Source organism: Aedes aegypti, chromosome 3, assembly GCF_002204515.2.
Source record: "Aedes aegypti strain LVP_AGWG chromosome 3, AaegL5.0 Primary Assembly, whole genome shotgun sequence".
NCBI classification, from domain to species: domain Eukaryota; kingdom Metazoa; phylum Arthropoda; class Insecta; order Diptera; family Culicidae; genus Aedes; species Aedes aegypti.
Genome location: NC_035109.1, coordinates 399,247,803 through 399,274,649, shown reverse-complemented (window position 1 = coordinate 399,274,649; position 26,847 = coordinate 399,247,803). Strand labels below are relative to the sequence as shown.

Below are 26,847 nucleotides of genomic sequence, written 5' to 3'. Positions count from 1 at the left end.
GTATTTCATGACCAATCTTCAAGCTTTCAATATGCGACTGCCGATATTTTGGTATTCCAGTTGATCACTCAGATTCTCCCACCCTCGCGTTGTTCACGTTATTTGGAGTCATTTTTATCATTCAGGCTTCTTGAGTGAGTCGAGTGAATCGTGACGAGCTGATCTCAAATGGAATCAAGGCAACTATTGTCGATCCACAGGATAAACACAATTCTTTTGTTTGATTAATTGCGATTGAATTAATTATTAACAGTAGTCATCGACCCAGTTATTCAAGCCATATGTTTTCCCAAGAACAGTAATTTAGTTGGAAGTAACAACAGTTTCCTAAAAGTCATGGCCATCAAATTGGTCCTTTTATTCTACGTATAAAAATGCATTTTAGGCAGACACTTCAAGGTGACCAAATTTTTCAATAGCCAACTGTATCAGGTCTGGTCCCCGCATTCCAAATTCTTACCCACGGTCGTACGCTGAAAAACTTAATATTCAATAAAAGTTCCAAGCAATAACTTGGAATGGAAGTTTCCATTGGATAAAGATTAATTTCTCTAAATGATGATATTTTGAAAGAATAATAAATTCAACAGATCATTGTGTTTCCAACGTTGAGCAAAAAATAGAAACAACTTTTTTAAGACTTCTACAAATGTGGCTTACATAAAGCGTCCTGTTTTCCAGTCCAGAAATAACTGAAGAAAAATAAATTTTCAAGAATAGTTTATCCTATAAAGACAGTAGTAGATAAACTAATAACATTGTATATAACAGCGTAGGTAATAATTATTATGTAAATAGGTTCGTTAAGTATTGATTTCTGATGAAAGGTATGTTTGCCCGAAAGAAACTAAAGATCATCTTTTGAGCAAAACATCTAGTTTGGTTTCATATTTGTTGAACGAATTTTTCAATCAACCATTACTAAAGAATCTTTCGACGAAATGTTCTAGTTATTCGACCAAACATCCATTCAACCAAATGTCCCTTCGACGAAAGTACTTTCGAGCAAACGTCATTCGACCAAATATCTTTCGACCAAATGTCCTAAGACCGGTCGACCCAAATGTCGCTACGTCCATGACATAAATCTTGGGAGGGTCGTGGGGAGTGTTTATCCACAAAAATCGTTGAAACTGACGATCTTCTTCACGGATTCGTATGCGGTGGAACATCTCTTCGATGTCACCTGTTAGTGCGTAGCGGTATTGACGAAAATGGCAAAGTACACTTGGAAGCGACGAAAGCATATCCGGTCGTTTGGGAAGCGCAGAGTTGAAGGGAACACCTTGAACTGATGCTCTGTCATCCCAAGTCAGACGAATCTTTTTCGGCTGCTTTGGGTTCCTATGGACACCCAATGGCAGATACCACGTTTGATTTGGCGTTACCTGGGCCAATTCTTGTTCGGAAGCTATATGGGCGTATCCTTTTTTTTTTTATATTGGTGTTTTCGAAGCCGAACGTTCTCGTACATTGCCGGATCCATGCTTAGCTTACTTTCAAGAGTACGATGTCCTCGAGCAGCCATACCAAAACTTTCAGGAAAATGCACATCATCCGTCTTCCAAAGTAGACTTGTCTCAAACCCCGTTGCGACTCTATGTGTAGTTGTTTCCAATAACATCCTGGCTCTTTTATCTCTATCTTCCTATTCCAAGATCTTCTGGGGGCTTGTGACGCCCGCATCCTCAATGCTAAAGAAGCTTCTCACGAGTTCATTCAGTTCTCAATCCGGATTGGTCCATCCTCCAAAATCAAACCCACATATTACTGACGACGCCGGTGCCTGCGAACAACCGTAAATACTCCACCCAAGACGGCTTCTGGCTGCAATTGGGTCTTTCCATCCACCTTCTCTGACTTTTAGAGGTATTGTGCGTTTCAAATTGTTAAGACCGATGAGGATCTTTGAGCGGTAGACCTGTTAAATATGGATACCTCTTCGCTAGTTCCTCATACCACATAGACTGCGATGGCAGTAAAACAGTTCGAGCATCTGACAGTTTGAAACGTTTGCTTGTTCTCGAAACTTGCATAGAAATTCTCAGAGTCAGCTGAGACCCTTCGTCTATGAACGCGAACACGTTAATCTCACGTTAAATATTCCAATTCTTCGGCTATTTTCCGCTCTAGAAATTCCTTTTCATTCGCAAGTTTCTTGGCTTCAAATGCTCTCTCTTTCTCCTCTAATTCTTGTTCATGTTTCAGTTGCAGGTCTTTCATCTCCTCTTCGACTGCCAACACCTGTTGTTGTTCCTCCAAGATTTGCATCTCCATCGCTAACCGTGCACGCTCACTCGATGTCACACTTTTATCACCAATCGTCTTTTTCATTTTCTTGGACGTCTTGCTTCCCGCCACTGACTTACCAGATTTTTTAGCATCCTTCTCAAGAACCATCAGTTTCGAATTTTCATTCGACGCTCGATCGCCTGTCTTGGACTGGGTAATCCAAATTTCCTTGGATTGCTTGGGAATCTGCACAATTTTGATACCATATCTGACACGAATCGCACGCAACCATCAAATGAATCCGGTCGATCGCAAGCGGCACAGCTCCTATAGACCTGAGAATCATTCCCACCTTCCGCCATGATTTAGAGGTTAACGGGTATGAAAAATTCTGAAGTTTGTTAAACTAATAGCAAAAGGAAATCAATGCATCAATTTTTGGATACTCTAAATAGGTCTCGGAAACCAAATGATACACGTTCTTGTAGATTAAGGTTCGAAAGTGATGCTCTTGGGCTAAATAATTGTTTGCTACGATTATTTAAATCTTCCCAGGCGGTAAAAACGACTCTTGTGGTTGACGGCAAAAAACCTCTGCAATTGTGTAACACAAGGAGAGAGAAATCTCCCAGCACCACTTAAAGTCGAGAGGGATAATAATATTGAATGTAATTACTTTCCAAACCAAAATTTTATGAAGCTAAAAAATTACAAAGCGTTAGGCTTTAAGCTCATTTTTCTCAAAATATGAAAAATGTCACTTGGTTCTGATAAACAGTGATAACCAGTCGTACCTACTAAAATATTACGTTAGACAAATTGAATCAGAATCCTGCATTCCAAACCCATGACAGATCTTCCCCGTTTTCCAGAAGTCCTCATTTGTAAACCACGCAGCCAATGTGCTACTGACTTCAACTAAATAGATCAACCCCCGGTCCAGAGGGCACAAATCGTGGTTCACTCGGCCCAGCATCTCGGATCTAGGTCGCCGCTCCGGAGTCCATCCCGGAGAGAGAGATTCCTGATACCGTTTCGTGAATTGCAAATATTAATGATATTTAAATGAGATTCGACTTTATGCTTATTGTTTCGCCGTTGCCCTGCCGCCGAGCCGTTGTGATGATATCGCCGTCTCGTTGTTGCTATTTGGTGCTGCTGCTGCCTGGAAGCCTCTGTTTGGATGATCTTGCTCTCTTCATGCAGGGTTGTTGCACCAATTATGGCTTTAGTACCAGATCTTCTTCTATTTCTTGGAAAAATGTCCTCAAAGGGACGACAGAGTCTGCTCCTCAGCTAAGTGTACAAGGAACACTTCTACAGTTATTAACTGAGTGCTTTCTCTGCCGAAGTTGCCATTTTCGCATTCGTATATCGTGTGGCAGGTACGATGATACTCCATGCCCAGGGAAGTCAGGAAAATTTCGTTGTACGAGAAGATTCTGGACCGACCGGGAATCGAACCCAGACACCTTCACCATTGCTTTGCTGTTATTAGCAATCACTACATTTTTTACTAGCATTTCATTATTAATCGCTTCGGATGGCATTGGTACACACTATTACCGTAATTTCGGGTGAAATTGATCACTTTTCAAGGTTTTTCTTGTCTGATTTCTATAATGTTGACAATGCCAAACAACTGAATGCAGGAAAACAAGTATGAAGGTGAGCCTTATTGACTCAAGTACCGAAATTTTCTAACAAATGTAATTTTAGTGCTAAAAATATGTCTAAAATAAGAAATCGGAAGATCTCATTTCGGGGTGAAATTGATCACTTATCAATGCCATTATTGTTAGTTTTCAAAACAACCTTACATAATAAATTTGTGCTCCCTGAATCCGAATATGCTTGTCAAATTCTTAACAATACAATATTTATAGAAATAATGAATGTTTAAATTTCAAGAATAACGCAGAAAACGCCTAAATGTATGCAATTTCCTAAGGAATATCTTGATATATTACAGAAATTCAATTATTTCAACCAAATCAACGAATTGGTACTAGTTTTGGTTGTGAAATCTAGTTTAGGGATATATCTTTAGTATCCTCACAAACTTTCAGGTTTATACCATGTCCAAATCCTTGTCTAGAACTAGAAGTTTATTGATGTTTGTCAACACTGCACCGTACAAGATTTTGAAATTTTACATTATTTTCATATAAATAAATATTTTTGAACGCAAAAAACTTCACAACACACAATTTGGACATATTTACGACAAGCAACGTTCTTTCACTTCAGGTTACATAGATATTTGTGCTCCATTAGGAAGAAATAAAATCGAGTGACACAGTGATCAATTTCACCCTACTGATCAATTTCACCCGAATTTACGGTACCATAATTGGTACAAGGACAAAAAAAAATCAAAACCATTTTTAGAACCTTCAAGTCAATTCAATACTAAAGCTGATTATTTTGTCTGTTTAGCAAGGCTTCAAACTATAAATTAACATCAAGTCATGCCTACGTTTAGGAAACGCGACATTCATGATTGGGACACCTACCCCAGCTGGTACGGTAATGATGGTTGATGCCTGCCCTAGAGCAGTGCGGAGCCTAGCTTTCGCGCAAATAGTATCGTCGAATCGGATAGGATTGGGATTGGGAGAGATAACCGAGCCTGAGGATTCCCGACAGTTGGGGCGCAGTGGTCCAGTTTACTTAAAATCTGGCAGAAACCCAATTTCCAATCTTGTTATCAGTTAGACAACAATTATCAATGATATCGGATATCCAAATTAAGACCATATGCAAAAAATTCCAAAGAAAATTGTTTTTGTTTATATTTGAACCCTAAATAGACGCTTCAAATAAAAGTGTAAGGAATCGCTAAGAGAAGAATCAGTTTGCAATAAGCTTCATTTACTGAAAAGTCTCAAAATTTATAAAAAAAACTACAATATTGGTATAATTTAGTTCTATGAAAACCATAAAATTGTGACTTTGTATAATATAGAATTTGCAACTGCAAAACTTGCTTCAAACACGCGATCAAAATTTGTAAAATACCAAGCATGCGTCATTTTTGTCATAATTTCTAAATCTGAACCACTGCGCGGCCTGTAGGTGAGCTGGAAACCGCAGAAACCCGGTTGCTGATGCTGCCTTTTTGCCGGCTGCCACAGATTCCACTTGCCCGATAAGGATTATAATGTCATTGTCATGGTGACTGAGTGGAATCGGCGTCGTCGCCGTCGTTATCCGGAATACCTCCCATTTCTTGTGTGCATTTTTGCTGGGAGCCTAAGACTAAGGTAGAGGAAGGAAAGGGTGCAGACACTAAACAATAGTCGAGAATGAGGTACTTTTTCCGGTGGGATCTTGATTACGGGAAAAGAAAAATACGACGACAATGGACTCTCTGATGAGAATCGGGGGAGGGACCTCGCCTAGGAGCGTAGCTTTTTAACTGGTCACATTTTCATGTGAGCAAATAGAAGGTGGACGGATACCTGCGTGGAGGCGACCAGGCGATGATGGCAAAGAGACAAGCACTCGGAAAACGTGAGATAGTGATTTTGCGGTTTCTGCAGATGATGGCTGATACAGAGAAGTTGAAACGAAGCAGTAAACAGTTTATGCGAACTGGTTGGAGGCATTCATACAGTACAATTAAGGAGTGGGCTGCCAATTGGGAGCATATGATTTTGATTCCCGTTTCGAGTCGAGTGTAGTATAAGACACTGAAAACGGCCTTACAATTGAGGCCGAAGTACGCGTATGTGTAAAAGGATACAAACTCTGGTGGAATGAAATGGTATAATACTAAAATCGGTTTTCATTTACTTAGGTACATATATTCCACTTGACAGTTCGAAGATTTATTATCATAGTGAAACCTAATGTTCAAACAATTTGGATTAATCCTGCAAAGGAATGATCATAAGGTCGAAGGTAAAAGTTAGGTACAACACAATAGAGACAATAAGGATATTAATCGTGCGCATCGTACCTTCGTGCTGTGCGTACACGAATTCTCTCTGCTCTTGGAAGTTTTCTTAAAAACTACCTAAAGCAATAAAACAGTACTTTTCAGTGCTACAAAAACAGTACTTTTCAGTGCTAAAATTAAAAACGGTACTTTTCAGTGCTACTAAAACAGTACTTTTCAGTACTATTTTTTCTACTATTGATCCCTTTACGATCCTTGTTTGGGCCCGTGCCTTCGATTTTTCGTTGGACTCGTTGGCGAAAGCTAGCGGTGGAAATCCTTCTTGGACACCGTCTTGGGAAAAAACCTCTCGAAGGTCACGTCTTCTTTCGTTTATTCATTAAACATGGTATCAACAACAAACAAAAGGAAGGGTGAATCTCTGAATTCACAAATTCCTTCCAAAAAAGTGGGTTTTAAAACTGCCACTACACGTGGCAAGAATGGAAGAAAGGACGATTTCCCGGAATGCGAACTTTCTTCCAAGGGTAATATGGATAATGTTGATAATTGCATCGAAATGAGCAATCAGTTCGATGCTCTAGACAAGTTTTTCGAACATCAAATCGAAGCAGCCTCTAGCCCAGGCTCTTTGATTCAATTGAAGAAGCAAAGAGTGCCGCATATCGTGGTCAGTTATTCCAAATTTGCGGGATTTAGGCAGAATATCTTGATCTCCATTAGGAGAATCAAGGTTTCCTTCCAAATCGCAAAGAAAGGAGACTGTCGCGTTTTGCCGGAAACTCTTAGAGATCGCGAACTTCTTCACAAACATCTTGAAGAGAAGAAGCACCATTTTTTTTTACTTATGACGACAAAACTGAACGTTTGTTCAAAGTCGTCTTGAAAGGTCTATAAGTCACCTGAAGAGATTAAAAATGGAATACCGGGTACCCCGGTTGGTTTGACCACATTTAATCTGAACACTTTTTAATTTGTACCCCGCTAATTTGCACATTGTTCAGATTAAAAATGGTTCAAACGTCATTTAGCTTATGGAACGAACTAAATTGAAATGGAACGCTGTGAAACGGAACGCAGAATCAAAACAAACCAATGAAAAGGGTAACCAGAAACACGATTCTAGGGTGACCAGAAATTCATATTAAAAATGAACACCGATGGTTTGCGTGAGGTACCGTTCAAATTAGCGGGGGTGCACGGTAAATGATTTACTTGGATTTTCCCCAGTCCAAGTAATCATTATGAAAAAGAGAACCTAATCTGGCAATCTGGGCTTTCCCAAGAATATTATTAAGTTCACTTTAAGAAAAAAGAACTAAATAATATTAATGCTTTAGAAAAAGCAAAACTTATGTTCGATGTCCGTGTGACGTGGCAACATTTCCAGAAACCTGGAGGAAATTACCAGAACCCCACTCAATGCTGTCGGTGCCAAAAGTGGGGTCATGGTACAAAAAATTGTCGCATGGATGCTAAATGCATGATTTGCGGAGGTTCTTCTCACGCCAAGGACGTCTAAAATTCTAATGGGAAATTATCAGATAATGTACCCACTTCAAGTGATATGTCTGCCTCTGATTTTAATTTTCTAACTGAACAATTGAATCTAATGATTGATGCAATGTTCAAAGCCACCACTATGACTGAAGCAGTCCAAGTTGGTGTAAAATTTACAAATCAAATTGTTATTGGATTACGTTTTTCTAATGGATCCAAATAATAATTTAAATATTTTAAATTGGAATGCTCGTTCTCTGAATGGTAAAGAGGACGAGCTGTTTAATTTTCTTACAGATAATAACGTGCATATAGCAGATATTACTCAAACGTATTTGAAACCTGGATATAAAATCCTAACTGTTTTGTTTATCGTAATGATCGACTTGATGGGGCATGTGGGGGAGTTGCAATCATCATTCATAGGCGTATAAAACATCAATTGTTTTTGTCATTTGAAACTTAAGTTTAAGAAACTTAAGGTGTTTCAGTTGAAACACAGCTTGGTAAATATACTTTCATAGCTGCCTATTTGCCCTTTCAATGCTCTGGACAGCAAGTTCATTTGCTCCAAACTGTCTTGCGAAAATTGACTCGCAATAAGTCAAAATTTTTTGTCATTGGTATCTTTAATGCCAAACATCGGTCATGGAATAATTCTCAAAGTAATTCCAACGGCAGAATTTTATTTGATGAGTGCTCTTCAGGATATTTCTCGATTCAATACCCTGATAGCCCTACATGTTTTTTCTCTTCTAGAAATCCATCTACGATTGATTTGGTCTTAACCGAATCTAGTCATCAATGTAGCCAATTAGTTACTCATACTGATTTTGATTCTGATCATGTCCTTGTTACATTTCAAATATCCCAAGAAGCGATTCTCAAACCTATCAGCTCCACTTTCAATTATTTACGAGCCGACTGGAATATATATAAAACGTATGTTGACTCCAATCTTGATGTTAACATTTCTTTAGAAACTAAACTTGATATTGACAATGCTCTTGACACTAGCATTGCAATTCCAAAATTTGAATCCGTGATTATAAACGAGGATCTTTAACATTTGATCCGCCTTAAAAACGTGAGGAGAAGGCAATTTCAACGCACTCGCGATCCTGCTATGAAAATTATATGGCAGGATTTGCAGAAAGAAATCAAGAAACGTTTTGCACAATTAAGAAACAAAATTTTTTTAAATTTGACTTACTAGCCCAATTGAAAATGAAGTTACTCAGGACTTCGAAAATATTCTCAATCAAGAGAACGTTTTTGAAAATGCCTGGGAGACAGATTTGGAAGAAGTGAGAATTATTATTAAAAAATTCAAAAATGTGAAAGCTCCTGGCGATGATGGAATTTTCTATATCCTCATCAAGAAACTTCCAGAAAGTAGCTTATCATTTTTAGTTGATATATTTAACAAATGTTTTCAATTAGCATATTTTCCTGACAAATAAAAAAATGCTACGGTTGTTCTTATTTTAAAACCAGACAAAAATCATGCAGAAGTTTCCAGCTATCGTCCAATCAGTTTGCTTTCCTCCATCAGTAAACTTTTTGAAAAGGTAATTTTGAACAGAATGATGGCCCACGTCAACGAAAATTCAATTTTTGCCAATGAACAGTTCGGATTCCACCATGGACATTCAACCACTCATCAACTTTAACGTGTAACAAATTTGATCCGTTCCAATAAATCTGAAGGCTATTCTACTGGTTTGGCATGAAGGTTTGATCGTAAAATTAAAATCTTTAATTTTCCAACATACATTATTAGAATAATTCAAAGTTATCTGTCAAATCGTACACTTCAGGTTAATTATCAAAACTCCAGATCTGAAAGCCTTCCTGTTAGAGCTGGTGTTCCCCAGGGCAGCATTCAAAATTTTCACATCTGACTTATATGAGTTACCTCAGGGATGTCAAAAATCCTTGTTTGCGGATGACACAGGCCTCTCTGCCAAAAGACGAAGCATGCGTGTCATCTGTAGTCGATTGCAAAAAAGTTTTGATATATTTTCTTCATACTTGCAAAAATGGAAGATTTCTCCTAATGCTTCCAAAACTCAACTAATAATATTCCCACATAAACCAAAAGCTTCAAATTAGACATGTTGTCACGATGAGAGGGGTTCCAATGAATTGGTCAGATGAAGCAAAGTATCTAGGGCTCATGCTAGATAAAAAATAACTTTCGAAAATCACATTGAGGGCATTCAAGCCAAACGTAATAAATATGTAAAATTTCTCTATCCCCTTATTAATAGAAAATCATCCTCCCTGGTATGGTATCAATGAGTTACATAGAATATCCAATGTTGAAACATTGGAACAAATGTCAAATAAAATAATTAATAATTTCAGGCAAAAATCCTTACAATCTTCTATTGTCACGAGTAATGCGTTATATGTTTAGGTTAAATTAGGTTAAGTAAACTGAAAACGTGTTTTTTTTTTCTCTTATAAGCAGGTGAAATCAACTCACCTATAAAAAATCTGAACTGCTACAGCAAATGAAATGTAATACATTGTTAACAAAATGTTAATAAAATTTTAAATTTGTTTTACCAAATCAGGATGATTGTCTAATAACACAGAATATCTAAATATAAGAAATGAATGTTTTGTTTGGAATGATACTTATAAAGAAATTAAAAAAAAAAGTTGAATAAATCATCAAACATTTCAGACCATTCCCTCACTCTTCTCAAATTCAATAAATTTAATATGGAAAACAAAAAAAAAACATTAACATCAGACCAATTCTGAATTCACTTTCTCTAACTCGCAATATAAAAAATAACCTGAATTTGACAAGAGCAGTAAACCGAATTGCAAGTTTATGGGTTAAACAAAGGTTCTTCTCTTATCTCGATAGCAAGACCTTGCCTGGTGCATCGCTGATGCCTCACGCTCGGACCTTGCATTCGTCCCGCGAGAACTCGAGATAATAATAACAAAACCGGCAAACTGTATGGCATTGTCGGAAAGTAATTACATTAAATATTATTATCCCTCTCGGCTTTTAGCTGTGTTCAGAGTTTTCTCTCGCTTGTGATACATAATTGTAGAGGTTTTTCCGTTAACCACCATCGTCGCTCCTACCGCCAGGGAAGGTTGTAAGTAATCGGTGCAAAAAATTATTTAGCCCAAGAGCATCACTACCGAACCTTATTTTACAAGGACATGTATCATATTGTTTCCAAGGCATATCAGTTGCATCAAAAACCGATGTTCAGGACGGTGCAGTGTTCTCCTAATTATTTCCCTTGGGATGCGTGCTACCAACCGAAGGGAGAAAAATATTGTAATGTTACAACACATCCACAATATAGTAGATCGCTCAGAAACACACAGTCACTACTGAAATAGACACTACAGAAGACGCACACGGATTAGAAGAACAGAAATCTCAATTCAGTAAATAGTATAATTCGGTGTAATTTGCAAAAACAGTCTTGCAGCTTTTTTTAAATGCTCTTTATATAAATTGTTGTGAACATATTGATTAATTCTTATTGTTCGTGACTTGAAAATGTTGCTTCTAAGTTGTCAAAAACATGTTCTTAATCCTGACCCGCTACGCATTCCGGTTAGCACCACAAACCATTCGTTGAGATTGACGACATCAAAGTAGCCGAACAAGAGCGCCGCAAAGCAGGCTTTGCCTTTTCGGTTAGTCACGGAAGTCAAACCCGTTTAAATATTCACGTACAAATGTGTAAACATTTGTTTTTGGACTGCAACCGGATAGAATGTCACTGCGCTGAGTTGTCGTCGACGTTCCCATTAGGCAGCCTAGTTTCATGCAGAAGAGCTGACGGAATGTTGAGCATTTCGAGCTTCTTGGGGTCGTTATGTCCCGAAGAGTTGTGTGCAAACTTTCTTCTTTTCGCGCGCAGTGCAAAAGTTTCGTCCGCTTTCGGGCAGAGTTTTTGGGAAAACTAGTTCCTTCCACCTCTGGCTTCTTCGAGGAAGCGCTATCACAACTTTGGCTTGCTTCGATATTTGGTGGGATAGATTCCTCTGGGATGACGCCAAGTCGACGATGAGATACGATAGGAGAGGCTTCACCGTTGTATGCATAATTGTCTCATGTTACTTTATGTCCATTTTGACTTTTTGCTTATTTCTACGTATAGATTTAAAAATACTATCGAGAAGTTAACTCTATGAAAAGTTAACCATATCAAATAATCCTATTGTTAATTTCCACGCATAACCGTTACATAACGATTCAAGGCACTAATCTACAACCAGCATTCTGGGACCAATATTGTACATAATTGAGAATCAATATTTGTATCTAGTAATAACGAATCAAATGTAAAAAATGGTATCTTATTGATAAACAAAAATATACACGTTTTTTGTTTAAACAATAATAGGAGAAACAATCAAAATTATAATCGGAATGTCAACAAACATTTCGGGTTGAATGTAGCAACGAACATTTCGGGTTGAATTTAACAAAAATGTTTTAGGTAGAAATGTATTAAAATCTTCAAATGCATTTTTGTCGGATGCCTGTTCTGCCACATGGGACAATTAGGCGTATAACGGTAATAGTCGTCGTTGTCGCAGTTGTTGTGCCGAGCTGCAGCCATCTCCATCCGGTAGTATACAAGCTGTGGTTTTAATTGAATAACTCTGTCGAGCGTAATGAGACTTAATTAAGGATAAAATTCCCGGAACAGAGGAACAAGCTAAGAAAGCGGTTAGCTCCGCACTATTCTTCGGAATATATAATTAACCGCGAAGAAATGCAAAGGATTCACGGGGTCCCCAGCCCGGGCTTTGTTTATCTTGGGAAAGGTGAGTGCGGTATAAACACAAGAGAATGGCGATCAAATAGCGCTGGTACTTGAAACTTCCCAGGATACTAACGATTTCATGTTTTCTCCACTCTTCGTGAAATGGCGCCGAGTGACGTGGGAATGGTAAACCTCAAAATTTACTAGTGCTTGATGAGGGCCCCCAAGTGGAAGCAAACTTAATGCCTTAATGAGTCCATTTTGTATGATTTTGTTAATTCTGAGCTAATTTAAACCTCTCTCGGCTTACGTGCAGTGCGATTATCTAATAATTCTGTCTCAGGTCAAATCGACAAGACATGAGATAACGATTGGTTATGTAACCGTAGATGTAAACCATCGAGGTAACATCCCACCCCGTTAATTAAGAACTGACCCTCTCAATCTATAAGCCCTCTTGATTCGTTAATTGATGTTAAAACCACTTGAAAACGGGGTACTGCGCTCTGTTTATAAATTCAAAAACAACAATCATTAATATTCATAAGTACACCATCGCATCGTTTCGCAGCACCTGATTGGGGGAGATAATGTTGGTGGGGATCTGCTAAAACAGCTCATTAGCTCCAATCAACGACAGTTTAAGGTTCTCACGACTCAGTAGGCGAATGTAGGAAAGGCTGTTTTTCGTCGTCGTAGTGACACTTGGGAGTAAAGCGAATTTTTAATCTTCGATCCTAGTTGAAACTAAAGAGGGCTGTATTCAATAGTTCTGCTGGGCATAACATCCTCACTAGGACGGATCCTGATTTTCAGCCTAGTGTTCTAAGAGGACATCCATAGTTTTTAACTTTCTTCGCCAAAGTTTACATTGTCGCATGCGTTTATCGGCAGGCAAGATGATAGATACTCTAAGTCGAGTAAGACCCTAGAGTGACCGGGAATAGAACCTAGATACTTCCAACATGACTTTATTTTGTAGCTGTGGCATTATTGAAGATAAATCGAAGCCAAAATTCAAATTTTCAGGATCACGAACCTAAATAATAAGATGGCAGATTCTCTAGAATTGTGCTCTTCAAATAATTGCGATTCATCTTCACCTCAACCATTATGCTTAGGAAGGAAGATCTAGCCTACCCAGATTGCGGCCTGGAGCCCTCTGGTTTTCATGCCCACTCCTTTGCAGCGACGACATAATATGCGTTATCCTCTGTTCACCGCATTCCAAGTGCTTTCATGCTGGCACATGTTCTGCGCAATTTGGAATGCTTGCGGTTCCTGACATCATCTCGCTTCATATATCCCTGAATCGAGGGCAGTCGAATATAACATGCTCCGGGGTCTCCTCGATATTTGCACAGACCAGACAATGTGGAGACTCTATGTGTCCGAATCTGTGCAGATATTTCCGGAAGCATCCAGCCTGACAGTTTTCTGATCGTCCACACCAACACGTATGGATTGAGCCTGTGGGTCCATCTTCCTTTCTCCGAGTTATTACACACCTGATGCCACTTGGCTATTGCACCCAATCTGATAATATTCCTCACATTCCTGGTGTTCTTTTGCTGGTAGCATGCTATATCTTCATCCAGAGTGATGTAGATGGGGATCATTCTAACGATAACACAGCTACAGATTTAGTTGATTTCGCTGCCTTCTCGCAGACATAGTCTACGTGGTAGTGGAAATTTAGCCAGTCGTCGACCATTACTCTAAGGTACTTTAGAGAACGCTTCGATGAGATTGCGTGTCCTTCGACGTTGACTCAAACTGCTGAACCACCTTGCAGTTGTTGACCAGCACCTGCAGTTGTTGACCAACAACTACAGCTTGACTCCAGTCATACACGATTCAATTATGTTTAGCAATTCCGCCGTCAACATCTCCACCTCCTCCGCAGTCTCACCAGTTACCGCAAGAACGACGTCATCCGCGAACCCAACGATCTCGACTCCATGCGGTAGTGTAGCATTTCATCATACATCATATCACACAGTGTTAGACCAAGTGTGGATCCCTGTGGAACTCCCACCGTTACTTTTATTGACGTCCATCCCTGGTTTGTGTCGCAAACTAATACCTGGTTATGAAAAAAGCTTCGCTGAACTTTACATAGGTATTTGGGAACCCGCATTCTGTGTAGGTCTGCGGCGATAACCTATCAACTGGCACTGCTCTTAGCATCTATCACTGCACAGTATCGACTGCCTCTCGTCTTCTGCTTGGACGCTTTCTTTGCGCACGCGATGACCGTCTGAATAGAGCCTGCCTTTTCGAAAATCCGCACTCGCCTACCGTGTAGATCGTCAGCATGTCAAGGATGACCTTTTCCAGATGTTTACCGAGAGTATCCAGCAATCATATTGGTTTATATTAAGCAGGATCTCCAGGCCGTTCTACCGGTTTTGGTAGCAACACCAACTTCTGTGCTTTCCATCTGTCTGGGAAGCAAACCTCCGCAACGCTGCAACGCTGTCTTATATATATCTCGGAACGGCAAGATAGCACCCCTTAGCGACCGGGAACTTTGTTCAGCTTCAATCTTTTCGCAGCCGTTATCAGCTTGGCGTTAGAAACTTGAATATTGGCATTTTCTTCACCTACGTCAGCGTACGTTGTGGGCGGCCACGCGGTGGAAGTATGCATAGGACTGCTTTAGAAGGACGATGACCCGGAGTTCCCCGAAAAAGCTACCCGGTGTCAGTCAAGCGTCTGAAATGCCTGGAAAACCATCTGAGGAAGGATTCAGATTTTTACGCCAAAATCCGCTCGATGATCGCCGAGTACTTAATCAAAGGGTACGCACACAAAGCAACACCGTCGGAGCTAGAGACGTTCGACTCTAGCAAGGTGTGGAGTGTACCGCTGAACATCTATAATTCGAGGAAGAGGAAGTTCCGCCCGGTGTGGGATGCCTGTGCAAAAGTAAAAGGCGTCTCGCTGAACTCCAAGCTACTGAAGGGCCCGGATATGCTAACTGCCCTGCCAGCAGTGATCTGCAAGTTTAGAGAGCGAGCGGTTGGATTCAGTGCAGATATCAAGGAGATGTACCACCAGCTGCGAATCCGAGAAGCAGACAAACGAGCTCAGAGGTTCCTATTCCGGAGCGAACCTTCAGAAAAGCCGGAGGTGTACGTGATGGACGCGGAGATGTTCAGATCCACGAGTTCGCCATGTTCCGCACAATACGTGAAGAACTTGTATGCGAAGGAGTTTTCCGGACAGTTTCCGGAGGCAGCGAAGGCGATCGTCCACGACTACCTCGATAGTGCAAATACGGTCAACCAGGCAGTGAAGTGAGCGAATGAAGTTCGGCACGTCCACTCCAAGGGCGGCTTTGAGTTCCGCAACTGTGTTTCCAACTGCGAAGAGTTCCTGGTAGAGATGGGAGAACGGAAAGTGGATCAGTGCGTCCGGTTCAGCGAAGACAAGGAGTCCGGCACCGAGCGCATATTGGGGATCGTGTGAAGCCCGGCAAGCGACGAGTTTTCGTTCTCCACTAAGTTGAGAGACGATCTGAAGCTATTCCTTCCCGGCAAGCAGCGGCAAACGAAAAGGGGGGCCTACTATCCGTCTTCACGTTCTACGGCAAGATGCTGATCCAAGACCTGTGGCGAAGTGGATGCGAGTGGGACCAGCCAATCGACGAAGATTGCGTAGAGAAGTGGAACAACTGGATCCGAAGATTCCCAGAGGTCATGAGCGTTCGAATTCCTCGTTACTTCTTCCAGGGAGGGCGTACCCTAGACTACAGTAGCATTCAGCTCCACGGTTTCGTCGACGCAAGCCAGGACGCGTACGGTGCAGCAGCATACGTGCGCATCGAGACAACAAACGGGCCGTTGTGTTCCCTCGTGATGTCGAGGTCCCTCGTGACCCCGCTAGATCACCTATCAATCCCCGCTTAGAGCTGCAGGCAGCAGTCCTTGGAGCACAACTGGCCAATTCTGTCATCGACGTTCTTTCCCTCGAGGAGAAGGAACGTTTCGTGTGGTCCGACTCAAAGACTGTTCTGTCGTGGATCCACTTCAACCACCGGCGATACTAGCAGTACGTGGCGTTTCGGATCAACGAAATCCACAGGATGACAAGACTTGCAGAGTGACGCTGGGAGCCAACAAAGTGCAACGTAGCTGATGCGTTGACAAAGTGGAAGAAAGGGAACAACTTCCGTTCCGATGGGCCAAAGTCTCTCTACCAACCGGTGGACATTTGGCCGGAACAAGGGCACATCACAGCGAATGTACCCGAAGAAGTTCGAGCAAGTCTGCAGTTCCACGATATTTCCATGACCGAACCGACAGTGGACCTCGAAGTGGAAGGTCCTAGTACGGACGCTAGCGTGCGCCTACCGGTTCGCATCGAACTGCAGGAGGAAGCGAGACAGTGTGGGGATCGAGGCCATTCCAAGCACGGCGAGAGTGAAGGAGGTGATGAAGAAAGATGTCCGCTCAACTGTAGTACAAATGAAGTTCGAGGAGTACAGAAAAGACGATATTAGGACGCTGAAGAAGAATCAACAGCTCCCAACACATCAACGTTATCAGCTGGAGAAGTCCAGCAGCTTGAACAGCCCGAGACCATTCCTAGACGACAATGGAGTGGATGAAAAGCAGAGCGGCACGAGGATCGTCGTTACTTTTCGAGCTGCGCTTCCCGATAATTCTACCGATGCAGCATCCTGTGACAAACAAGCTGCTAGAGTACTATCACCAGCGAGTAGCCCACGGGAACGTGGAGACTGCCGTTATCGAGATCCGGCAGCGGTTCAGCATCGCGAGTTTTAGAACGGAGATGAAGATGAAGAGATGAAGATGCGTTTGGTGTAAGGTGCAGAAGTGTCGCCCAACGAACCCTAGGATGGCTCCACTTCCGGAGTCACGTGTCACACCAAACCTACCACCGTTCAGCAGTACTGGCGTGGATTACTGCGGACCGGTGACAGTGCTGTTGGCCGCAGAACGGAGAAATGCTACATCTGCCTTTTCACGTGCATGACCACGAGGGCTGTCCACCTCGAGATCGCTCATAGCCTGACGACTCAAGCGTGTCTGATGGCCATACGGCGATTTATGTGCCGTAAAAGAAAACCGCTGGAGTTTTACTTCGAAAACGGCACGAACTTCCAAGCTGCAAGCAAGGCGATCGTACAGCAGATTGAAGTCGCGAAGGACGACGAGTTCATGGATTCCAGAACCCGATGGAATTTCAACCCACCTAGCGCGCCCCACATGGGAGGGGTCTGGGAGTGACTGGTTCGCTCAGTGAAAGTTGCACTCACCGTGCTGAACGACGGTTGAACGATAACTGAAGAAGCGATGCTGACGTCGATCGCGGAGGCCGAAGACCTGATCAATTCGTGGCCGCTGATGTACGTTGGCCTAGAACCGGGAGCAGAAGAAGCGTTGACGCCGAACCACTTTGTTCTTGGTGTCGGAGCAATCGAGGTGGAACAAGGCGATCCACGAACCAGTTAAGGCGAGGCACGTCGGCATCGATAGAAGCGGTCACAGCTTCTACCGGACCAGCTCTGGCCTCACTGGGTAGCCGAATATCTGCCTACGATGAATCGTAGCACCAAGTGGCACTCAGCTGGAAGAGCTGGATCCGTGGCATCGTCACTGAAGTCTACCCTGAAGCGGGCGGCCGAATCCGGCAAGCAGTTGTGAAGACCGCAAAAGTAAGTTCCGATGGGCGGTGCTGGAGGTGCAGCAGTAAATCCGGTGCGGCCAAACGACCCTCACCAGAGTTACGGGGAGGGGTATGTTCGTACCGCCGCTCACAACCTTGCTGTAAAAGGACGAAAATAATTAGAAGACTTTCCTTGCCAAATTTCCTTGACTTCCTTGGGCATAGAGTATAATCGTACCAGTCACGCGGTAAACGAATGCAAAAATGGCAATTTTGGCAAAGAAAGCACTCAGGTAATAACTGTGGAAGTGCTCATAAGAACACTAATCTGCGAGGCAAGCTCTGTCCCAGTGAGAACGTAATTTCAAGAAGAAGAAGAAGAATCTGCAGAAATAAGGAACCAACAATGTCGATCTTACTTAAACATTCTGCTTTTCAAATTAAAATATAAATTTCACTGAAGTGCTGAGGCTGTTCAAGAGATACTTGAAAGTTGCCCAGACAACCAAAATGAACGTATAATGAAATCACCCAGAGGATTTGCATGTGCAAAATTTCACTTACTAAATGTTGCGAAAAGGCCTTCTATGTATGTATGTATGAATGTAGGTAGCCAACATCCTCGCTTACTCTGCATGCGGTTCGTCTTAACAGTACAGTAAATTTGCATTATCAATCTGAACTCAACATACCATTGTATGAAGGGACAAAATGGGGTGTGGCGGACCCGTAAGCAGAGACACCTACGCGAAACTCGCGGGAGGTAAAGAATCTCCTTCCAATAATATGAAGATGGCGCGAAAAGGCCTTCTACGTACAAAAGTGCAGGCGATATACGTGCATATATTCTGTGATGAATAATAGCAGACATGAAGATACTCCTTGCCTAGATCCTGTACCGACCGGGATTCGAACCTAGACACCTTCAGCATGGCTTTGCTTTGTAGCCGCGAACGTTACCACTAGGCTAAGTAAAACCTTTTGTCTCTACACATCAATAAACGAAAGTTGCAGTATCTGTAGTAAACAACTTCGTTGATTGCCCCAAGATTTATTAGGCTCCGAATAAATAGTCTTATCTCCCGTGCCCATTCAACCATACACTCATTATCTCCAAATATAACCCTCTGTAGCCAAGCAGCCTAAACCAGTTCCCTACGACATCGCATCCGAATACCATGTCCGCGTTGTTGATAATACTTGCACTCACGCCGCTGTTCCTATTCATAATCTACGTTAAACAAAAATACGCCTACTGGGCTCGCCGAAATGTACCGTTCCTAAAACCCCACTTCCCGTATGGAAATTTCGAAGCCCTGGACCGCAAATCCATTGCGGATGTTGCGCGCGAAGCCTACGAGGAGATGAAGAACCGTGGACCCTTCTACGGGGCGTACTTCTTCCTGCAACCGCTGATCACCATCACCGATCCGGACCTGATCAAAATGGTACTCATCAAAGATTTCAACACGTTTCCGGATCGTGGCTTGTACTTCAACGAACGGGACGATCCACTTTCGGCGCACATGTTCGCCATCGAAGGTAACAAGTGGCGGTCGCTAAGGCAACGGCTATCGCCAACGTTTACTTCCGGGAAAATGAAGATGATGTTTCCAACGCTTGCTGCGGTGGGAGACCAGTTTTCCGCGTTTTTGGATGAGGAGATCGGATCCGGGAAAGTGGTGGAAGTTAAAGACTTTATGGCGAAGTTCACGACCGATATCATAGGAAGTTGTGCTTTTGGGATTGAATGTAATAGTTTCAAAGATCCGCACGGTAGATTTAGACAGTTTGGCAAAATGGTATTCGAAACTCCAGTACATGGATCGCTGGTAAGGTTTGCGTTGAAATCGTTTCCGGAGATTAGTAGACGGCTGCGGATTAAGGCTTTGCATGAAGAAGCAAGTAAGTTTTTCTATGGAGTTGTGGAGGATACGGTGAAGTACCGAGAGAAGAACGGCGTCGAAAGGAAGGATTTCTTGAGTTTGCTGATCGATATGAAGAAGGATGGAGTAGATTTCACCATGGATGAAATCGCTGCGAATTCGTTTATATTCTTTGGAGCTGGGTTTGAGACTTCTTCTTCGAATCAAACGTTCTGTTTGTATGAGTTGGCCCGCAATCCAGAATGTCAAGATAAAGCCCGGCAGAGTGTTTTAGATGCTTTGCGGAATCATGGAGGAATGACTTACGATGCCGCATGCGATATGCAGTATCTCGATCAATGCATAAATGGTTCGTATATTTTTATTTGGTGTATGGTATAACCAGCAAACTATTCTTCCAGAAACACTTCGATTGTATCCATCTGTCCCGGTTCTTGAACGGAGAGCTTTCCAGGACTACAAAATCCCTGGACACGATGTAGTAATCCCCAAAGGAATGAAAATCAATATACCGGCATATGCCATTCAACGAGACGAACGGTTTTATCCTGATCCAGATGTGTTCAATCCAGACCGATTTCACCAAAAAGAAGTAGCCAAAAGACATATTTGCACCTTTATACCGTTTGGAGAAGGTCCAAGAATCTGCATCGGACTACGTTTCGGAATGATGCAGTCAAGAGTAGGCCTGGCTACAATATTGAGCAAATTTCGCATCAGTATTTGCTCGGAAACGGCCAACCCATTAGAGTACTCCAGCAAAACCTCGGTGCTGATACCGAAAGAAGGCTTGTGGCTGCGAGTTGACCCACTGTAGAAACTCATTGCAACAGTAATCGCTAAAGTATTCAGAGATATGCAACAATAAAGAGTCATAAACTGTAAACAGCTGCTGCATTGCGCCCGTCAAGTAGGCCACGTGATTTATCAATCCGAACGCGGAAGCGGCGCCGCATGTAAGAAAATAATTGAAAATTAGACAACTCTAACGGCAGTTCCATCAATCGACCCAAGCAGGCCACGACTTTAATCAAACAAAGCGCCTCTTTCACACACAATCCTGGCGTTCGTTCAGCTAATGTTGTTTTTATAAAGGTATTCTTTGCTTGGAGAGCGTTTCCAGGTCAAAACGCAAATCGAGTAGACGGTACCTTTTCGGAATTGAATGGAATTTTGTACATGTTTTGAAGGCTATTCAATACGACATTTTCCATCGAAATTTTGCTAAATTTCCATATCAACGTTTAGAAAATAGTCAATCAATTGAACGGATTTTGATGATATGAATGAGTTATAATCATAATTGATGCAAAATGTGGAAAATTTGTATATTTCATACAAAAATATGAGACAGTGTGAAAAATTCTATAACCGAATGGAAAGGAAATTTCGCGTAGAATCTCGTTCTAGGCTAAAGTTTGGTCATACAGTCTCCATACCTCGCTATTGAAGGGACCATCTAGTTAGGGAGGTATTGAGTTATAGAACACAAAACCAGTGCAAATGCGATTCAAGGGACCATCGAGTTAGCCATGAAAACCAATTACTACTATGGTTCTCTAACTCGATATTGAGCTACGGAATATCGAATAGGGGAGAGTTGACTGTATAACTATTGGTATATTGATCAGTCTGAAAAATCTATTTTTATTTGCGGTTTGGTATGGAAATGCAAGCACGGTAATGCCGCCAGCGGTGGCCAGGCTTCTAATCGATCCCAGACACGTACAATCGAGTTTTTCTCCATGCATGTTAATGGGACTGTTTTTGTTCGTCACTTCCAGTCATCGCACCCCTCCCGCTCCCGGATTGGAAAGTTTTTCTTAATCTTAATCGGTTGTGCTGCGCCAAAGTTGCCGGCTGTAAATGAAACTGTAATAAATCATAATCTTTTCACAATACACAAACGCTTCTCGGTAAACATCTTCCGGCAGCAGCAGCAGTCACACAATCGAATCGGCAGCCGATCGAGAAGTGGTGGCAGCAGGCCGTGAGTTTAAGGACCGGGCTTTGATGAGGCGACGCGACGTTGAAGATGAAAGTCAATGGCGGCGGTTGCCGATAAGTTTTGTAATTACCGTCACTATTAGCATAGTTGATGGGGAAAAATATTTCTGTCGGCCGGAGATGTCTGATGGAAAGGGGAGTATGATGAGATGAAGGTGGTGAGGGTAATTATTGACAGATATGTTGTGGCGTACTTTGTAGTTAAAGAGGCAAACTGAACATACATCTTTGTTGGAATTAACAAGATTGTTGGGAAGAAATCTGTTTAACCATAGACGAATAGAGACATTTCAGAATGGCTATCACTTCTAGTACTGCAGGTTTGACAGATCGCAGTACACTTCTTACGGCATTCTACCCGCATAGAAAAATATATTTTGGTTTACATTGCAAACAATACATTTACTCTTACTGGTATGGTTAATGCATCGCAAATTGTTGCTTTTATGTTGAACAATATGAAATTGAAAGCTGTATACTGTAATGAACAGTTTGACTAATCTATATCAAATAATGGTAATAAATCAAACTGTTCAGAAATTGTGAAATGTTATAAAGATGAAGGATTATGATAATTGGTTCCAATGTAACATTACCTTTTGTGAAATTGTTGCAATTCCTATTACGAAACATACACACACACGTATGAATTGTACTATATAACACCGTACGTTCAACAGTTTGACAAACTGTTCCACACATTGGTGTTAGTGAGCGATCTAGTGCTAGCGGCAGCTTATTCATTTTCATACCGTTGTACTGACAGCTGCATATTGTCTTGTTTATTTCAACCAAAAGTGACGAAAAAATCAACTAACAATCTGTTGAAAAGTGAAACAATACTTTAATTGAGTAGCGGGCCATTACAAGTGTGGTTCGCAGTTAGCTAGTTAGCTGGAGAGTGCATGTTATTTCACGAAATATATTAAAAAATGTAAAATTTTGACACGTGTTTTGATTTATTTTCAAGTAAGAAGAAATACATTTTTTCCATACGGTAAACACATAAGTGAACACTTCCCTAAACGGTTTAAGGACTATAACGCACCGTAAACCAACAATTACTCATACGCTAAAAAATGTAATTCAATGTTATAGTTCAACCATTTTAAAAGTGTATCCCTTACTGTGGATAAGGCAAAATGTGGATAGTAAGTCCATCATTTGGCAAATTGTTTATGAAAAATTTTGTTCGGAGAAATTGGCGATTTTAAATGGTGACATAACTTAACCGCCTTTTACCCATATTGTGATTTGACCAATCACAATTTCGCAGATTGTTAAAACCGTTTCCCGTACAGTTGATTTATTGTTTTTTTCGATGTTTTACGAAATTGTTTAGAAATTGTCTTTAATGGTTCAGAACAATATGAGAAACAGAACCGTTATGGTTGATATTTATTCGGGTAGATTTTGCTCTATTATCTTAAATGCCATAAAATTTGGTGCAACTGCAAAGAACATGAAGGTCTTTATTTCGTCTTTGGTTGAAGTCCTGAAGAAATCAATGTCAGAGTCCCTGAAGATAGTTTGTTCACAGATTTCTGAAAATCATAAAATTAAGTAAGGTAATCTTTCTAGAAATATTTTAAACTGGTTGAAAATTTTTATTACATTTTTTTATCGGGATCAAAGTAATAAACGATGAAGAAGACTAATTGTAGTATGCAATACTCTGATAGTTACAGGGTGTTCAATAAGATCGAATACACTTTGAAATTGTGGTAAAAAATGGATATATAAGACATTATTTTCTAAATCAATTTCTATTGAAGCAATCTTTATTGAGAACCTTTAGGGCACGCAGCACGCACCAGCTCCATCATTATATTATCCGAGATCTTGGAAATGAGCTTCTTAAATTGGGCCATAGTCCTTACTTGACGTTTGCTCTGCTAGGCCAGCATGTACGACATCATACATACATAAAAATGCAGGTGATTAGGGTCCGGGGAGCTGGGAGGCCACAAGGTCTTATCTAGAATATCAGTCAAATCCTCTCGACTACATGCTTGGACAATATTCGCCGTGTGGGCCGGTGCACCGTCCTGTTGAAGGACGTAATAATCCTTGCCGTAGATGTCGCAAAGTGCCGGGGCCACAACCTTCTCCAAAACCTCGGTCTTATAATACGCAACGTTGATTTTCATTTTTTTTGTCGATAAACACCAGTTGGAGCTTCCCACGCCTGGATACGGACCCCCGAACCATCATCGATGCGGCGCTTTGGAACAACGGGATGTTTATGAGTGACGGGGCATGCTGATGAACGTAGACGCCAACAGCCGATCATATTGAACATTGTTCGGCTGCTGCAAAACAAAGAATTTCTCATCAGAAAACAAGAACTCATGGCTTGCGTGCCGCGAAAGTATCGGTTTGGCTTTGCCCAGCCTCTTTTTTGTTTTAACCTCCGTATACTCAGTGAACCTTGCGTTTCTTGTACGGCTTGTACTCCAGGTCCTTCGTCAGGATGGTGTCAGCGGTCTTCCGGATCGATCGGTTCATGTTTCTGCGAACCCGCTCTCTCACCACTTTGATGGCTGTTGGCGTCCTCGCCGAACACGACCACCTGGATCTGCAACTGCCCTTAGCCGAGCTCGTTTCCTGATACCGACGGATGGTGGTATAAGTGAAATTTCGCTTCATCCTGTGGGATTTCAACCGCCGACGTGGCACTGCTGTTACTACGTGTTACTACGACGTCGCGATACTCTTTCAACGTGCGCGGTAAACAAACAACAAATGACAGCAAGTCGACATCAAGCGCGTCGGTTAGTCTATATACGAGGCTAAAGCAGATACCAATATCAATACACAAAATGCACATGGTGTGCATACACACTACAATGAAAAGTTGTATTCGAACTTATTGAACACCCTGTAGACATTTAATAAGATTGTCATTCCACTATCGTTAATCATCCTATCAAGACGTCTTTCAATTCCGACAAGTTATGGGCCCAGCGAAACGGGGCATAGTCAGAAGATTTTCAAGCAGGTTTTCTTCCACCGAAGATTTTCTGGAGAAGTAGTGAAGCTTTTTCCAAGATTATGACTCCCGGAGGTGCAGAGGCTGGAAGCGGAAAAAGATCGGGATCGAGTGAAGTGGAAGCTTTGGATCGCCGGGTCATGAGGACAACCTGAAGTAGTGACGGTGGAGAAGCTAAAGGGAAGAGAGAACTACGTGACGTAAGTATTCTCGATGAAAATTACCCTCATCCGAGAAGGCATGTGGAGCGCGTTGGATACCCGTGAATATCAGACACGAACCTGAGGGTGTTGTGCACCATCTGCCTCAGTGTGGAGAAGACAAATTGCTTTGGCTTCTTTTTACAAGGGGTAAATCTGCAAACAGACGCCTGAGAAGGTAATTCATGCAGTGTGGAGATGCCGCGCCAACGACGACCCACTAAAACTAGCCCATGTACTGTACTTGAGCAATTCTCGCTGAATTTCTCAAGGTTTGTACAGAGTGCCCTTGGCCTCAGACCGCCATCTCCCCGGAACGAGCTACCAGCTTATTTCATTGAGAAGGGGCCAGTGCATATAGCACAACACATGTAGCAGAAGTAGTCTAGGCAAACTGCTACTGCTAGCCAACTTAAACAATGTTACAAGGGACCAGCCTCGGCAGGGCTTATCCTCTGCATCCAACTCTTGGTCGGCGCGCCATAGGCGCTGCAATTCTAACATAATGTGAGTGACAGCCGAAGTTACTGCATTCCAGCACTCGACATCCGCACACATTCTCTGGATTATATTGTTGGGAGACGTGTCCCCTCCGCATGTAGCGAGAATGCGATCTTTCACAACAATGAAACGCGGGCAATCGAACACGACGTGCTCCGCTGTTTCTTCCACACCAGCACAATTGAGGCACGCAATTCTGAGTGCACGCAATTCTGAGTGCCCAAACTTATGGAGGTACTGCCTATAGTAACCATGTCCTGAAAGAAACTGCGTCAGGTGGAAGTTCAATTCCCCATCATTTCTTTTATACCAATCTTACACATTTGATATTAGCCGATGGGTCCATCTACCTTTAATGGAGTTGTCCAATTCCTGCTGTCAACCTCTGAGCGTTACCTCTTGACACGCGTCTCCTCTGGTACCTCTTTGGTTGAAGCATTGAACATCTTCCTTGATGATGAGCCCGATGGGCGTCATCCCGACTATGATGCACACGGCCTCTTTAGATACCGTTCGTTATACACTTGCTACTCTTAAGCATCCTGTATGTGCTTTCCACTCGCTTTAGGTTTCTGCTCGTTCTAAGCGCTTTTGACTAGATTGGTCCTCCATACCTTAGCATGGATAGCGCCAGGGTTGTCAGGAGCTTGCGTTTGCTGGCAATTATAATACAGGTTTTAAACATCCTAGTCGATAGCGCCGCTATAGCCGTAGATGCCCTTTTACAGGGATATTCCACGAGGCTAGTGAAGCTGCGCTTATCATCGATCATTACCCCAAGATGTCTAAGGGATCGCTTGGACTTAATGGTGCAATCACCTACCGAGATAAGCGCCCGTTGCTCGGACTTGCGGTTATTGACCACCACCACCACATTTTTGTGACGGACCAGTCTCAGTTTCCTAGACTTCATCTATTCATCAACTATGGAAATAGAGTGCGCTGCTGTCAACTGTACTTCCACCATCGATTCGCCATAGACTCCTAGGGTGATGTCGTCGGCGAAGCCAACAATCATAACACCCATCGGAAGGGCCAGGTACTCCCGCGGAAACTCGAACGCTTTTCTGCACCTCCTCTGTGTCATACAGTAGAATCAAAATAGCTTTCTAGAAGCTTACACAACTGCACCAGCACCACGAGGCGACGAAGAGCGTGGGCTATCGCTTCCAAGCTCGCACTGTTGAACGCATTCTTCACATTCAGAGTGACAACCGCGCAGTAACGG

At 42.1% G+C, this 26,847-nt stretch overlaps 1 protein-coding gene across 1 annotated transcript; it reads left to right on the top strand.

Annotated features, from left to right (window-relative positions):
• The first annotated feature begins 19,161 nt into the window (after positions 1-19,161).
• LOC23687959 (cytochrome P450 6a2) lies at positions 19,162-20,807 on the top strand. The gene is made up of 2 exons (XM_011494874.2): positions 19,162-20,268; positions 20,321-20,807. Exons 1-2 carry the CDS (start codon positions 19,212-19,214, stop codon positions 20,734-20,736), a joined length of 1,473 nt encoding a protein of 490 aa, XP_011493176.1. The 5' UTR covers positions 19,162-19,211; the 3' UTR covers positions 20,737-20,807.
• The last annotated feature ends 6,040 nt before the right edge of the window (positions 20,808-26,847 follow it).